Raw genomic sequence first — 15,996 nt, 5'->3', positions numbered from 1 at the left:
AGGCCGCGCCCACTAACAAACAACTGTTTCCTGATTGGTAAATAATAAAATGGGCGGGGCTTGTGTTGCATCATCATCCTAAACGATGTCACATATTTTGTACTGCTGTCTACTGGTTTTTGTGTTTGTCTTAATGATTAAATAAACAGTCTTGGAAGTTATTATTGTTTATGTACTTATTTATAAGAATTGACTAAATATATTTTTGCATTTATGGAGTTACAAACTTAAAAAAGGGTGTGCTTACTTAGCGTAAATAAGTTAATTTACACAGTATGCATACGTTTTTATCCCTCCATAAACACAAAAAGTTATGAAGTCAATACTAAAATGTTTTAAATGTTACCTCGGAGGTGATTGCTGTGCAGGTGACATCTGTGAATGTTGCGCCTGGCCCTGCCTGTCGAAGACGCTCACACTGTCCAATGAAATGCTGCTGACGCATGTAGGCTGTGATCTCCCCCGCTGACGGTCTCCGGCTGGCGTCGTGGTTCCAACATTCGGCCATAAGGTATTCCAGGTAAGGGAAATGGGACACGATGTTGAAATTCTGTAAAAGACAAACATGATCTATAGGGCTGAAACAATATTTATAAATGTAGCACTTTAACCCAGCCAGCTCAATAATATTGTTTTTATTAACATACATACATGTGAAGGGATATGACTTTGAACATTCTTTAAAGATTTTACTGAGTTGCTGATATATTATATTTCAACAATAAAGTGATTTATATATATATCAAAATGCATTTCTATCATTATTTTCGCCAAGGGACTATGTGATCCAGGGTAGTTAGTTTTGAACAAAGTATTCATTATAAGAACTGTCCTTCAAGATGCAAATGTTTAACCTTCAGAGGATGACATAGAATTAAATCTCAGAATCTGAATAGAACTATTTTTTCATGTTCTTTGATGATTTAATTGTTACCACTGACTGACATTGTTAACAGATTACCTTTAAGCCTGGCCTCTTCCTGTCCTTGATAACTGCCTGCATGATCTGTGAAAGGTTGACATACTCGTCATAGGGCAGTCGTCCACTCAACACTTCATAAATGAGCATGGAGAAGGAGAAGATGTCCACCTGAAATATACCCATGGAGAAGTTTCATGGAGAAGTACATAAAAGAACTGAGGTAAAATTGTTAAGATTGATTCCATTCAATTAAAGTCAAAATTTATAAAATTTATATGAAAAAAAAACAATTGGGGGAATCATAAACAACAAAAGGCACATCTTATGTGGTGAATGCATATACCAAGTTTCATAAAGATATCTCTGATAGTTTTCAAGTTCAGCTCTATAAACGAACCCAGTGCTTCCATTCAGTTCAGAGACCAAGTCCAAATTTCAAAATATTATATAAAATACATTAAAAATGCAGGGGAAAACTAAACAGCGAAAGGCACATCTACCCCATATGGTGAATGTGTGTACCAAGTTTTGTAAAGTTATGTGTTATGGTTTACGAAGTTCTGCTCCAAAAACGATACGTGAGGAAGGACGGAGGGACGGACGGATGGAGCCCATTTCTATATCCCCGCCAACTTCGTAGCGGCGGGGGATACCAAGTTTCCACACGTCTTTCAAGAAATGTACTCCTGTCATACCTTGACCTTTAGTAGTTCTTCAAGAATAAGTATATTTCATAATTATGATTTAACTTCATAAGGCTTCACATTTCTAAGAACTACACCCATAAAGTCATATAAATATGATTCTCTTTACCTGAAGCAGTTTTCCCATGCATCTGTCAATCTTCACTCACCTTTTCGGTATATATTTGTTTGTTCATGATTTCTGGAGCCATGTAGCCTGGGGTGCCCACAAACCCGCTGAGACCTTGTGATGTGGCAAACTTGGAGATGCCATAGTCCGATAGCTTGACATTGTGTCTGGCAGTAACGTCAAGGGAACACACAAGTACATTGTCAGATTTCAGGTCCCGGTAGCTGATGCTGTGCTGATGGAGATATTCCAGGCCTTTGGCCACCTGCAGTACACAAATATACACATGCAGAATGGGGATCCTTTCATAAGCCACAGAAATCTCTGGTGAAAGCAGAGTTGATTGTATGATTCCGGCTATGTGATGTGAGTGAGTCAATCTCATTAAAATCAGATCTTAGTTCTCGCTATCGCTAAACAAAGATCTGAGGATATCCCATTAAGGGTGACGTCAGAAAGACCTTTCATCCAACCAATCAGAGCGTCGCTTACCAGATCATGAAAGTGACAGTCGGAATGTGTTTTCTAATCATGCAACCACGAAATATTTAACATGGGGTATTCCGAACGACAGTTACAGGTTTTATGATTATATCCATACAATCTAGGCCATCTATAAGCCATTCCAGAATGTTCTTATCAGTTTTAATTTTTATAATCGAGAAAACGTCAAAATATGTTTCGAAGCGTAGTTGCCAGTTGGAAACTAGTGTCGTAAAGCTCGAGAAAGCTGCCTTCCGATTGGCTAATGTCAATTTCTTGTCAGTCACTTCATTGGGCGGTCAAAATTCGCGAAAGGTCGTTCTGACGTGATCTGTAATGGGATGTCCTCAGATCTTTGTTTAGCGGCAGCAGATAACTCGCTGGTGAGTGAGTGAGTTTGATTTACGCCGCTTTTAGCAATATTCCAGCAATATCACAGCAGGGGACACCAGAAATGGGCTTCACACATTGTACCCATGTCAGGAATCGAACCCGGGTCTTCGGTTGGACGAGCGAATGCTTTAACCACTAGGCTACCCGACCACCCCGGCTGTGTCATGAGCAAAGTAAAGTAAACAAACATAAAAGAGTTTTCCGCATGAATGCCTTCCAAACTACATGCACGTTGAATTAATAACAATTTGATACCTTAAAACTGTTTCGTAGTGAGACATATTTAAATTATCATAACAACTAAGTAATATATTTCAGATGGACACATATCGACTAACACTGTTTTCAATGAAAACATATCTTTAAAATAATTTTTTTTCTTCCAAACAACCTTTCCTCTTCTGCTGTTTTCATGATGAATCAAGAAAACTAGACTTGGTTTAGTTTGATCTAGACTTGCCTAAGCTTTTAGTAAAATAATACCTATATATATAAATTCCATGGTCATGGCGCAGGACTAGGACATAATGAACATGGCTGAACAAAGCTCAAAAAAATATTTTCAATATACTCTTCCAGTTTACAATATTGGGAGCATATTTAAAGACACATCTGTTGGGACTATCCATTAGCCTTCAGATTCAGGTGAGCTACAAATTAGCTGACCAGGGCGAAAACAGGTCACTGTCATTGAAAACGTACCTGATAGATGATCTTGTAAGTGATATCCTTACTCAAAACTGAAGAGTATGTTTTGTTTTTATCCTGGAACTTGTTGAAGCTTAGCTGTGCCACTTCCTTGTCAAGAACATTCCTGAGGGAGCCAAGCTTAGCCAGTTCCATGGTGATGTACAAGTAAGGCTGTAAGGACAGGCCTAAAAACGACACAATGCATGGATGTTGGAGCTTGCTCAAAACAGCAACTTCCCTCCGAAACTCAGCAAAAGCCTTGTATGCCTGAAATGAGATCATAACAGGCTGTATTATTTCATGTAACAGATTATTTGTTTGGCAGCTAATGAGATCGGGATGTTGGAGCTTGCTCAAAACAGCAAGTTCCCTGTGAAACTCAGCAAAAGCCTTGAAATGAGATCATCAATGCTTCATCTGATTGTACCTAACAGGCTGTATTATTTCATGTAACAGATTATTTGTTTGGCAACAAATTTCATCAGGGGCTCAGACTCTTGGCTGCGGTCATCATGAGCACCTGAGATTTAAACATTGTTTGTTGTTGTTTAACGCCACACTCGGCAATATTCCAGCTATATGACGCAGTCTGTAAATAATCGAGTCTTGACCAGACAATCCAGTGATTGATCTCATGAGCATCGATCCACACAAATGAGATCGATGACATGCATCAACCAAGTCAGCAAGCCTGACCACCTGATCCCTTTAATCGCCTCTTACAACATGCATTGTCGCCTTTTTCGGCAAGCATGGGCTGCTGAAGACCTATTCCATCCCGGATCTTCATGGGTCTGTAACAGATTACACATTCTTCTTTATATACAGTATTATTAACATTGTTGAAGGCTCACCACAAAGATGTCACCATTGCTCCAAATAACTCCCAGGAACTACATCTTCACAACATATATTTTAATACCCACTGTCACTTCAAAATGAGGCAAAAGATGTAGATGCAAAGAGGCATCCAACTGTTAAATGACATAATGCTACTAATTTGTAAATGGATGACTTAAACACTTGAAATAAAATCATCTCAAGCTGTTTCAGTAAGGGAGCATCTATTTGATTGCTCTATGGGGGTGGGGGGAGACACCCAAATGTTAACATTTTTGCATTAATAATGAAAATGAATAGATTGTTTGATGGAGCTCAGTAAATAAATAGTTTCTTGGAAACAGCAGGGGGAAAATAGATTGTTCTTAAAAAGAATTCAGTCCCCACAGCCATGCAAATCAAACAGATGCATCCTGAGCTCAGTTTGACTAAACAGCAACTGCAAAATAGCTGCTCTGAATTAGTAAATGTTGTGATCCTTACCTTCAAACTGTTGGCTTCTTCTACTGAGCTCCTCTCAGTAGGCACATTTCCATAGATGCCGGCATCCTGGCTCCCTTGTGTTGACATGCTGGCTGAGCCACTGTCCAGACTGCTCTCGGGGCTCTTTGCAGCGATGTAGCAGTGGAACATCTTGATAGCAACATCAGTGTCCTTGTACCTGCCCCGAAACACTGACCCTGCTGCACCGGTTCCCAGAGTCTTATCACTCATGTTCATCAGGGAATGATCCAGGAAGAATTTCTTTGGTAGTTCCTTAAAGAACATCTCAGGGACTAGGTCTTCCAATTTAACTACTGTTCCTTGAGGACAGACAATTTCTCCTTTATTGAGAGTAGTCAACGCACATGTCTGGACATCAAAATGGTTCATGCTGACCACAATGCCTGCGTCATCCTTCACTGGGTCATAACAGTGTGGACAGACTGTACACACACTTGGAAGTTCATCCAGGAAATCTTGAAAGCCTAGAATGAGCCAAATTTACATGTAGTGAGTGAGTATGGTTTTACGCTGCTTTTAGCAATACTCCAGCAATATCACGGCAGGGGACACCAGAAATGGGCTTCACACATTGTACCCATGTCGGGAATCGAACCCGGGTCGTCGGCATGACGAGCAAACGCTTTAACCACTAGGCTACCCGACCCCCCTCAAATCTACATATAGAATGCTTGTCCTCATAATCATTATACACAACCAACATTTTTCATCCATCACTTCTTGAAAAAACATCATTAGTTATGAAATTTTAAACCTCATTAAAACAAGTCTGATTAATCACTATTCAAGTGTTTGATGTTTTGTAAAGAATTTGCACTTTCCAACCCAACCTTCTTCTTCATCTAGGAACAAACAAAACATAAAAAATTGTTGATATGGACAGTAGTTATACATTGGACATGCCATGCTCCACTGCCCCGTGAAGATTACGGGGTAGAATAGGTCTTCAGCAGCCCATACTTGCCGTAAAAGGTGACTATGCTTGTCGTAAAAGGCGACTAACGGGATCGGGTGGTCAGACTCGCTGACTTGGTTTGATGCATGTCATCAATCCCAATTGCGTGGATCGATGCTCATGATATTAATCACTGGATTGTCTGGTCCAGACTCGATTATTTACAGACCACCGTCATATTGCTGGAATATTGCTGAGTGCGGCGTTAAACAACAAACAAACCAACCAACCAACCAAACGTGCTCCACTACCTCAAGCCCTACATAATCATCCAATATTGACATAAATATACCTGGGAAATAGTCTCTCAGTATGTCATCCAGCTCATCCACAATCATACCCATTGCTGACAGTCCGCGGGTGCTAGGGGAAACAATTGTGATGAGGATGCCAACTCCAAGGTCTTCAGAATGCGGTTTCCGGTACTCAATGGATTCGATGAGGAAGTAGCCAGCTTCCTGTGATGCCACCCTGATTCCTTCTCTCCAGTAGGTGATGTCCTTGTTCTTGATCACAAAGCCTCGGCTGGGATAGGTGAGAAAGGGGTAGCAGTTTACCAATTGTTTCACAACTATTGCAATCCGTAGGTCCCCAGCAACCTCTGCTTGTGTGAGAGGCAGCTGGGTGGTCAGACTTGGCTGCTGTCATCATGTCATGAGATTGGGTGGTCAGGTGGTCTCAGAGTGAGGCATCTGACTTTGTGTGCTGGCGATTAGGTGCCTCACGCTGAGAGTGTTGGTTTGAATCCCACATGGGACTCAACCCCAAAAGGTACTAGAATTTGTACTTTACTAAGAAAGTGTTATCCCATAACATTTGTTGTTGGAGACCACTTTCTAAATGGCATTGTGTATTTAATGTATTTTTTTGTAGTTGACTGAAGTGTTTGCACCTATAGAGGACAAGCACCACACTGAGCTTGTGGTTGGGATTCTAAAACCTGCAAGAGGGGAGGTGAGGGAAAGTAAGACCAAACGACTGAGGTCTCGCTCCTGTGCAGGAATGGAGTTTTGTATTGCAAGGCATATGTCATTTTTTTCAGTAAAACAAGAACTTGATAATTTTTTAGAAAAATCCTACCCATCCCCGGAAAACTAAATGGTTGCTCCCTTATTATCACATTGTAAAAATCTAAAGCAGAGAAAAACAGGTTAGTAATAACTTGAAAAAAAACTGAACTCAGACTTTCTTCTGTCATCAAGCACAGCTGACCCTGACAATTCAAAAGTGGTCATGTGAACATCAGAAACCAATGAAAACCACAGAGGATGTTACATGAAGTTTCATTCAAACCAGAGGTTTCTAACACAAACATTAGGAACATGTAGTTTTGTAAGGAGCATGTCAGGGAGCTACTCACCTACTGCCTCTATGCCTTAGTTCACTGGACAGTCTTTTGGACGTTTCTGCAGCCTTCTCTGTGTTCAGAAACCAAGGTGTCTGAGAGAATCTCTCCGTGGCTTTCAGCAAGCGGATGATGAACCTGCTCCAGAGCCTGGGAGGAATGTATGTGAGTTTGTACAGGCGGTAGATCTTCTGAGAGCCAACGCTCTGGGTGATGTCTGCAGTGATCATTGGCTTCTCCTTGGGTAACTTGTAAGGGACCAGCAAGCTGCAGGGTCAAAGAGGAATGATAAGACATGATTGCTTTCCACCCAGAAGGAACTTTCAAGGGAAATGTGTTTTAATATAGGGTGTAAGAGTTTACCCCCTTCGATCATTACTGTTGCCTTGGTTTGACTATTTTGGAGTTTGTCGCCCTTGACCAAAAGGAGGTGCTATCTTCCCATGGTTGACAAACAATATGGCCGCAGCCAATTACAAAATTGTATTGATACCTAGAGGGAGGTGCAAAAAAAGGGAAGGGAAGGGGGCAGGGACAGGGGTGCCTGCCATTATGGATGTATTGTGGAAAAGTATCATTGATGTCGATAGCAGCCAACCTAGCAGGACCCAGTCCAATAGAATATAGGACACTATACTAATCCTCTTCTAACGATGCAATGGTTTTTCCAACCGAGAGTTATAATGCTCCCTCTCTAAGAACCAACATCATATCTAACAGTGTGTGCTAAATACATCTGTCTTTATAATCATTTTAATTAAGCTCTTAAAATCATTTAAACAGATTTTAGTGTTATTAGGTGAGGTGAAATGGGGTTTAACTTCGCGTCCAAGATTATTGCACTTATATAGTGACGTGCATGCACGTGTATGTGTGTGTGTGGCTGCTTGTACTAGTCCGGACTGATGCCGATTTAAAGTGCTAGCTCACTGAGATACCATGCCGCAGTTTAACATGAATACCCCACTCAGACACAGTATACTGACTCTGAGCCGAACAGTCCTTGTTTTAGCCCCTTCATGCCGAGCGCCAGACAGGGTAACAACAAGTACCATCTTTTAACGTCTTTTTGTATGACGCAGCCGGGGATGGAACCCTGGACCTTCCGCTCTCCGGGCGGACGCTCTACCACTAGACCACGGAGGCAGTCTTAGTGTTATTAAATGAACTATTATTAGCTGAGCTCACTAGGACAAACAAAATGTCACTACACTTTGTACAAGTTGCTAAAGTCACAGACTGTGTATATGGACAGAATGGATTATAATCCTACTTTTTGCCACCATCAGTCTCCACCACAATCTCTGACCGCTTCAGCAGCTGGATGTACTGAAGAAACAGGTCATCTGGAAACAACTTCTCCTTGAACCGCTGGTACAACTGAGTGACCGGAATCTTGGCGGTTGACGATATTCTTTTCTGAAGACAAAAGTAATTGAAAAATATCATATTGACACAAAACATGTGTATAACTTTGTTTGTTTGCTTTTTTTTGTGTTTTAACGCTGCATTCAGCAATATTCCAGTTATATGATGGTGGTCTGTATTGAGCATTGATCCATGCAATGGGATACGATGACATGCATCAACCAAGTCAGCGAGCCTGACTCCCTCATCCCGTTAGTCGCCTCTTGAAACAAATAAGCATGGTTGCCTTTTACGGCAAGCATTGATTGCTGAAGACCTATACTACCCCGGTTCCTCACGGGTAAGGACATCAGTTTGACTGTACAAATGTATGGTAACTTACTGTATCAATGGCGATGAGTGCTAGAAGCTCTTGCAGCCAGACCGGATTGAGGAAGTACAGACAGTTCAGTCCTTGGAGCTGTTCATTGAAGTGAAGCAAAGCCCCAACCTCCAGCAAGTACTTCAAAGCTGTACAAAACACAGTATACCAATCAAACTAAAATCTGAAGTTAGAAACTTACAAAAAGCAAGAGGAGAAATATTGATGAGAAATGACTGAGTGAATGTTGTTTTACACCCCAACCTCCAGCAAGTTCTTCAAAGCTGTACAAAACACAGTATACCAATAAAACTATAATCTGAAGTTAGAAACTTACAAAAAGCAAGAGGAGAAATATTGATGAGAAGTGAGTGAGTGAGTGTTGTTTTACACCTCAGTCAGTCATTACTACGATCTGAGTGTTGTTTTACACCTCAGTCAGTCATTACTACAGCGGGCTGTGAAGAATCAACTCTATGGACAAGGGAAAACCAGTGGTTTTCGGCATGAAAACAATCCATTTCCTCTGGGCACCATGAAACACAATCAGCCAGGTCACAATTTGTGACCATTAGGTAACTCTTTTGACAAGAATGGCAGAATGGAGATCTCCATGCCATCCCCACAGGAGTGAGTGAGTTTGGTTTAACAGTACTTCAGGTATGTCATGGTGTGTCAGCTTGCTGTGGGAGGAAAGCAAGCGGGGTGCAGGCCTTGGACAATTACCACGTTGGTGTTCTTTTGGTTTTTTTTGTTTAACGTTGCACTAGGCAATATTCCAGCTATATGACAGTGATCTGTAAATAATCGATTCTGGACCAGACAATCAGTAATTGACATCATGAGCATCGAGACACACAATTGGGATCGATGACTTGCATCAACCAAGTCAGCTAGGCTGACCACACGATCCCATTAGTCACCTCTTACGACAAGCATGGTCGCCTGTTACGGCAAGCATTGGTTGCTGAAGGCCTATTCTACCCTGAATCTTTACAGGTTCCACGGTGGTGTAACCCATGGGTAACATGCTGACAAACCTAGAATCATAATCAATGCAAATCTGGTATTTCAACCCTCAGGAGATTAGTAAGACAAGATATTTTATGGATAACATCTTCTTTATTCTATTATGATGCTAAGTGAGTGAGTGAGTGAGTTGTTTTTTAACACCACTTTTAACAGTATTACAGTTATATCACATCGTGTCAGCTGAATGTGGGAGGAAAGCCCGAAGTGATGCAGGTCTAAGACGTTTACCACTTCGGTGAGACCTACAAGCATGGGTATGGTGCTGACAAACCTAGAAACATAATCGGGACAAACTGGGATTCGAACCCACAATCATAGCTTTCTGGCGTGCCCAAGGGACGCAACTCTGCACAGCAAATTGCGGCGCCTTAGACGACTGGGCCACCCGTGCCCCCTATGATGCTAAGTTTCAGTATTAGATCCTTATACTGCTGTCAAGCAAGAGTCACTCAGACTGTCAGACATAAATATCACTTTCTCTTTTATGAAACTTACCGACTTCTAAAATCAAATCAAACAGCTCATGAGAATGATATGTAAATTCAAAATAGATTCAAGCACAAACCACTGCCTCACCATTACTTGTGTCATCCAGCGCCAGAATGTCATTGTAAGGCAGTTCATCCACCAGACTCTGAAATCCTTCTTCCGTAAGATACGGAGGCTGCTTCATCTTCTCCATCTCTTTCCTCTTCTTGCCCACCAAGTCCACCAACAAGCGATATGACTGCGGGATCTTCATGCCAATCAAGCACTGATGACTATGTTGTGCATGAGCCATTTTAATACCCGTCTCATAAATTATTTTCTTGAGTTCATCAATACCTTCCTTAGTAGCACAGGACACTGTTTTGAATTCTCTGAGAACTGGATAGTGTTCTTTCACTGCAGACCTGGAATATGCCCTGCATATATTGGTGGCAAGATCCTCAAGTTTCTTGTCCCTTGTCACAGTTGGGACAATTTTGTCATAGAAAGTACCAACCAAGATAACAGTTGCTTTGTGAGCATTAGCCTGTGGAACAAATATGAAAATCACGTCTTAATAATTATCGAAGTAAGGTGACAATATGTGTAACATCCTAATTTCAAGCATGAGTTTGCAAAGATTAAATTATTAAGATGACATCATGCTATTGTTTTGCAGTTGATTCTGAGCTAGGAATTCAATGGCCATCCTGAACGTGTACTTTAAACAAGTAAGACTATCACAAACATAGGTCATTATGCAAAATTATAGATAAATTATATATCAACCATATCATAGTTGAGGTCAGAGAAATCACTTGAATCTGTTGATTCAGCAAGTAGTCCCAGAGTATGTCACTAGAACTTGAGCATCTTCCTGTACAGCGAAGCAAAACTAGTGGATGAGTATGGTTTTACGCCGCTTTTAGCAACACTCAATATTCCAGCAATATCACAGCAGTGACACCAGAAATGCGCTTCACACATTGTACCCATGTCGGGAATCAAACCCAGGTCTTCGGCATGACGAGCGAACGCTTTAACCACAAGGCTACCCGACTGCCTCTCAAAGCAAAACTAAGTAGACATACATCCGCTGAGATGAGCTTGCACTTACCTGAATCTGACAGAGCCATTCCTGCAGGTGTTGATAGTCTTTCCGCAAGTCAAATACCAGCAAGTACAGGGCATTCTGGGTAAGGAAGCACTGGTGGATGATATGGAGATCAGGGTTGCCTGGTAACTCCCACACATTGAACTTGATGTCAGGTTTCTTCAATAAAATTAAAAAAAGAAGGAGCTAAAAATAATGCATATGATATCAAATGTGTCTTGTAAGTCAGTCTCCTCTGAAAAGGAAGAGAATTTATGGATGTCAACTTCTTTATTATGAGGAACACAACATTTCAGAGTATATGCTTACTCCTTCATCAGGTCCTTCACCTGATGAAGGAGTAAGCATATACTCCGTCACACTGTGTTTCTCATAAGAAGTTGACATCCATAAATTCTCTTCCTTATGTGTATCACTTCTAAATGACTTTGAAAGATTTGCTCCTCTGAAAAGGTCATTTCAGGGTCATATGGTTTGGTTTTTTTACCAATCATTGCAGAAACTGTAGACAAATAATTAATCCTATTGGAAATGATTTTGAAATCTTTGAAGAAATGATTCTGTAAGACTCAATGATTGTCAAGACCCAGCGATACAAAATGAAGGTTAGAAGAAGTATCTACAAGATGAAGATAAAAAGAAATTTATTCTAGTTATGTCAGTCTTAACAGATTAATTAAAATATTTGTTAATTCAATGGCCAGAAAAAACTATAGAGAGCTTCAGTGTGTAATAGTCTGATGTAGGACATGTACGCGAGAGCTCCTTCTTTTATGTTCAAGTGAGATGAAATGATGAGTTTACTAGGTGTGCAACACTCAATGTTAATAATATGTAATTTTACTATCGATGCAATTGTCTATGGGATGATGATAAGATGAAGTCAATAATATATGGATATACCATGCTTGACAATCAGTCATTTCGTAAAGATGTATAAGAATGATAAACATGTACACATACCACCCATACTAAATTCTATCAATTTCTTTGCTTACATATATATATACACTAGTAGTTGCAACTTGCATCTACTCTAGACTAATTAGAGTTACCTCCCTTGAATTCCCAGTTTCTGTTGCACCTAAGAAATGGTATGTATATTTGGATCAACATCATATAAAGAATAAAGCAATCATGCATTGGTAAGAATACCATTATTATACTAACATGACGATAGTATGTTTAACTATTATAAACGGTTTAAATGACCCAATAGTCCCCTATTAATAACATTTACACTTGTTGACCTTAGAGGTATGTCTTGATGTTTCCTTCAGACCTAATGTGACATTAAACAATTACTTATTTGGGAAATGTTATAACTAGAGGCACAACAGGTGCCCGGAAACATAGATTTTGTTTTATTAAAATGAAAAATTCCCGTAACATCCAAGCTAGATATACATGTATTGGTAAAGGGTAATTGTATTCATAAACATAATGTTTCAGATCATGAAAAATGATAATAAACAACACACCTGAATGTCTGTTTTATCAGTAATCAACAAAATATAAAGTAAGCTGTGCTCATTGTGCTTTTTACAACAATAACACCTCACTCTATCAGTTCCTAAAGCTGAAAAAATAATGTTAAAATCAACATTCCAATGAGGTCTCAAGGTCTCTATAAGCATGCTACTTGTCCGAAATGTAGTTTAATTATTATTATGCTACTATTTTCAATAATAATGTTCCAAAACAACTGAAATTAGCAAATAACATTCAGATACTTAAGTATCTTCTTGGAGTAATTTGTTATTTGTGATGTAATGTGTATTTCCATTAATTTTGGTTTGGTTTGTTGTTTAACGCCGCACTCAGCAATATTCCAGCTATATGACGGCGGTCTGTAAATAATCGAATCTGGACCAGATAATCCAGTGGTTGATATCATGAGCATCGATCCACTCAATTGGGATCTATGACATGCACCAACCAAGCCAGCGAGCCTGACCACCCGTATTTCCATTGAAGAAGTCAACATTATGCTTTAACACTATCCCAACTGTTACAAAATGACATATATATTTTATAGTGAATTGTCTCACACTTGAGGGCAACAACATCTGATAGACTCCCTTGGCAGTCAGTTTCCACTCAGTTGTGTTTATCTTGTCCCCGTGTTGCTGACAAGTCGTACCCTGGAGAAGGCTGAGCAGAGTTGTCTTCCCTTTGTCCTACAAACAATTTGGGTCTCCGTAACTAACAAACCATATTTCTGACATTTACAAACATATCAAAGGACACAAGAAGAACCAAGCAGCGATAACTGTTCTCTGATGGCCTTGGTTCTAAGATTCGTAATTGAAAGTGTTCTCGGGTGTGGTAGGGGTCACCCAAATGCATGATACTTTGCAGTGTTTTGCTTCAGCACATGGTGGGTACCTGGGTAGGGTCGGGGAATAGTGGGGTGGGTACCCGGGTAGGGTCAAGGAACAGCGGGGTCAGTACCCAGGTAGGGTCGGGGAATAATGGGGTGGGTACCCAGGTACGGTCGGGAATAGTGGGGTGGGTACCCAGGTAGGGTCAGGAATAGTAGGGTGGGTACCAAGGTAGGATTGGGAATAGTGCGGTGGGTACCCGGGTAGGGTCGGGAATAGTGTGGTGGGTACCCAGGTAGGGTCGGGAATAGTAGGGTGGGTAACCAGGTAAGGTCGGGGAATAGTGCGGTGGGTACCCGGGTAGGGTCGGGGAAAGGTGCGGGGTTTACCCAGGTAGGGTTGGGTAATAGTAGGGTGGGTACCCAGGGACTGAATTTGGACTCGTCCCAGCCCTACTACCTGTGTTTAGTTGTAGACTCACCTGTGGTCCAAGAACAACTAGTTTCAATCGGTTGTTAGGTTCACTTTTTCTCAGGAGCTGTCTCAGATGGTCAATGAGTTCTGTTGTCTTTCTGTCTGTCATAACAGAAATATTTTACTGCGATTACACATGTCCACTATATAAATTCGTCTTTCTTCTCAATTTTAAAAATTAAATGTCAAACCTAAATTCCCAATTCTTCAAAATAAAACCATTGATTGGTAGAGGTTGTATAAATATATAAACTCTGCTGGTAAGGCTTAAAAAAATAAGACAATTGGTTCTCAGGCAATGACTTTTGAAAATATAGTGCGGGAGGGCGGTGTTTTTTTTTTTTCGTTTTGCTTGTTCCCACTAGTAACCAAATAAACAGTGTACGATCAACCTGGGAAAGGGTCTCCCTACATAACAAGCCTACAAACTCCTATTGCTGCCATTACCAAAACATGAGATGTGCAGTAAAGCAGTGCGCATGTAAAGGGAAGTAACTGTGTGCTATATTGGATCGCACTGTTTTAAAATATCAGGATATTTTTTGAAAATGGAAATATAAACGAAACGTGCAGCAGACTTTGTGCCTGGAAAGTTCATTCCTACCATGTAGCAGCAGCACATCAACAAACATGCTTCTTCACAATCCAGATTTCATTATAGGAAAGAGAAACCTGTTCCAATTTGTACCATTTAGCAGGTCTGCAGGGATGGGTGGGTCTGTGATCTTGTTCCCGGCCAACAACAAATCTTGACACTGCTTCAGCAGTCCCAACTCCAGTGGTAGAGTCTTCATCAACTGGTTTCTACACAGCAAGCACAAATATAACCTTGTATGTTAATTATCATTGTAAATTAATGGTCCCTGCAATCTCACACAATAAGACCTCAGCAATGCAGGTTGGGTAACATTGTCAGACGCTTGTTATGGCTGACATTTGTATCGACGCTCTGAAGTAAACAACTATGTGGAACTACAAGATAAGTCTGTCTTATTTCTTATGAAACGTATAGGATTCCGATACCAGGTTACCACACATACTACACATATTATGTACATATCATGTCAATCCAGATTGTTAGGAAAACAGCCACCAATCAATCACAAACGCTTTGTCAGTGAAGATATGTCCATAGGTAATAAAGGGCAATCAGTCTCCCTTATATTTTTCATAGATTAATTTTTCACAGATCTAATATGTTCCGACCACGGGAATAAACATTGACAGCTCCCTAAGATTTTACAAGCGGAACCAACTGAGAAACTAAATCAAAAGCAGGGATTACATGTACAGAATGACATCCACAGTCAAGTGTCTGTCTGAAGAGTTCAGATCAGCTGTCTGATTCCCTGGCTGCACTATACCAAAAGACGTTAAAAGGTGATACTTGTTGTTACCCTGCCTGCCGCTCAGTGTTAACGGGATAAATGAAGGACTAGGTAGGTAAGAGTATACTGTGTTTGAGTGCAGTATCCATGTCTAACTGCGGCATGGTATCTTAGCAGACTAATGTCAAAGAGTATCTGTTTCCTGCGGTACAAATGCTCCTTAGCGCTATTTTTCTCTTTGGTAATTATTCCAATTGAACAGTTTTCACTAGGAAAATGTTTCCATGACACATTTACACTGACAATGTTTGTTCTGAATGGACCTAATGCCATGTGGAACTGATCACTGTTGACACATGCCCAATGAAACTGGCATTGGTCCGGGCGAGTACCAGCAGGCACATACACTGATGCATGCACACACGTTTTGTTTGTTTGTTGTTTAACGCCGCACTCAGCAATATTCCAGCTATATGATGGTGGTCTGTAAATAATCGAGTCTGGACCAGACAATCCAGCCATTGATATCATGAGCATGGATCCGTCCAATTGGGATACGATGACAAACAACCAAGTCAATGA

The 15,996-nt window shown here is 40.6% G+C and overlaps 1 protein-coding gene across 1 annotated transcript in view; it reads right to left on the bottom strand.

The window, feature by feature from the left end:
• The window catches only part of LOC139475515 (leucine-rich repeat serine/threonine-protein kinase 1-like), a 76,241-nt gene that overhangs the window by 12,729 nt on the left and 47,516 nt on the right, over positions 1-15,996 (bottom strand). The window contains exons 13-26 of the mRNA XM_071258710.1: positions 14,775-14,890; positions 14,094-14,188; positions 13,340-13,468; positions 11,292-11,447; positions 10,283-10,721; positions 8,696-8,823; positions 8,219-8,364; positions 6,961-7,212; positions 5,893-6,125; positions 4,625-5,109; positions 3,314-3,568; positions 1,776-2,000; positions 962-1,090; positions 347-550 (exon numbers count right to left, since the gene is read on the bottom strand). Coding sequence (XP_071114811.1) covers positions 347-550; positions 962-1,090; positions 1,776-2,000; positions 3,314-3,568; positions 4,625-5,109; positions 5,893-6,125; positions 6,961-7,212; positions 8,219-8,364; positions 8,696-8,823; positions 10,283-10,721; positions 11,292-11,447; positions 13,340-13,468; positions 14,094-14,188; positions 14,775-14,890 — 2,992 coding nt within the window. The remainder of the gene's footprint in view (positions 1-346; positions 551-961; positions 1,091-1,775; positions 2,001-3,313; positions 3,569-4,624; positions 5,110-5,892; positions 6,126-6,960; positions 7,213-8,218; positions 8,365-8,695; positions 8,824-10,282; positions 10,722-11,291; positions 11,448-13,339; positions 13,469-14,093; positions 14,189-14,774; positions 14,891-15,996) is intronic.

Source organism: Haliotis cracherodii, unplaced genomic scaffold, assembly GCF_022045235.1.
Source record: "Haliotis cracherodii isolate W230 unplaced genomic scaffold, xgHalCrac1.p SCAF_1, whole genome shotgun sequence".
Taxonomy (NCBI): domain Eukaryota; kingdom Metazoa; phylum Mollusca; class Gastropoda; order Lepetellida; family Haliotidae; genus Haliotis; species Haliotis cracherodii.
Note: the sequence above shows the minus strand (reverse complement) of the source record. Positions and strands in the feature narration are given on the sequence as shown.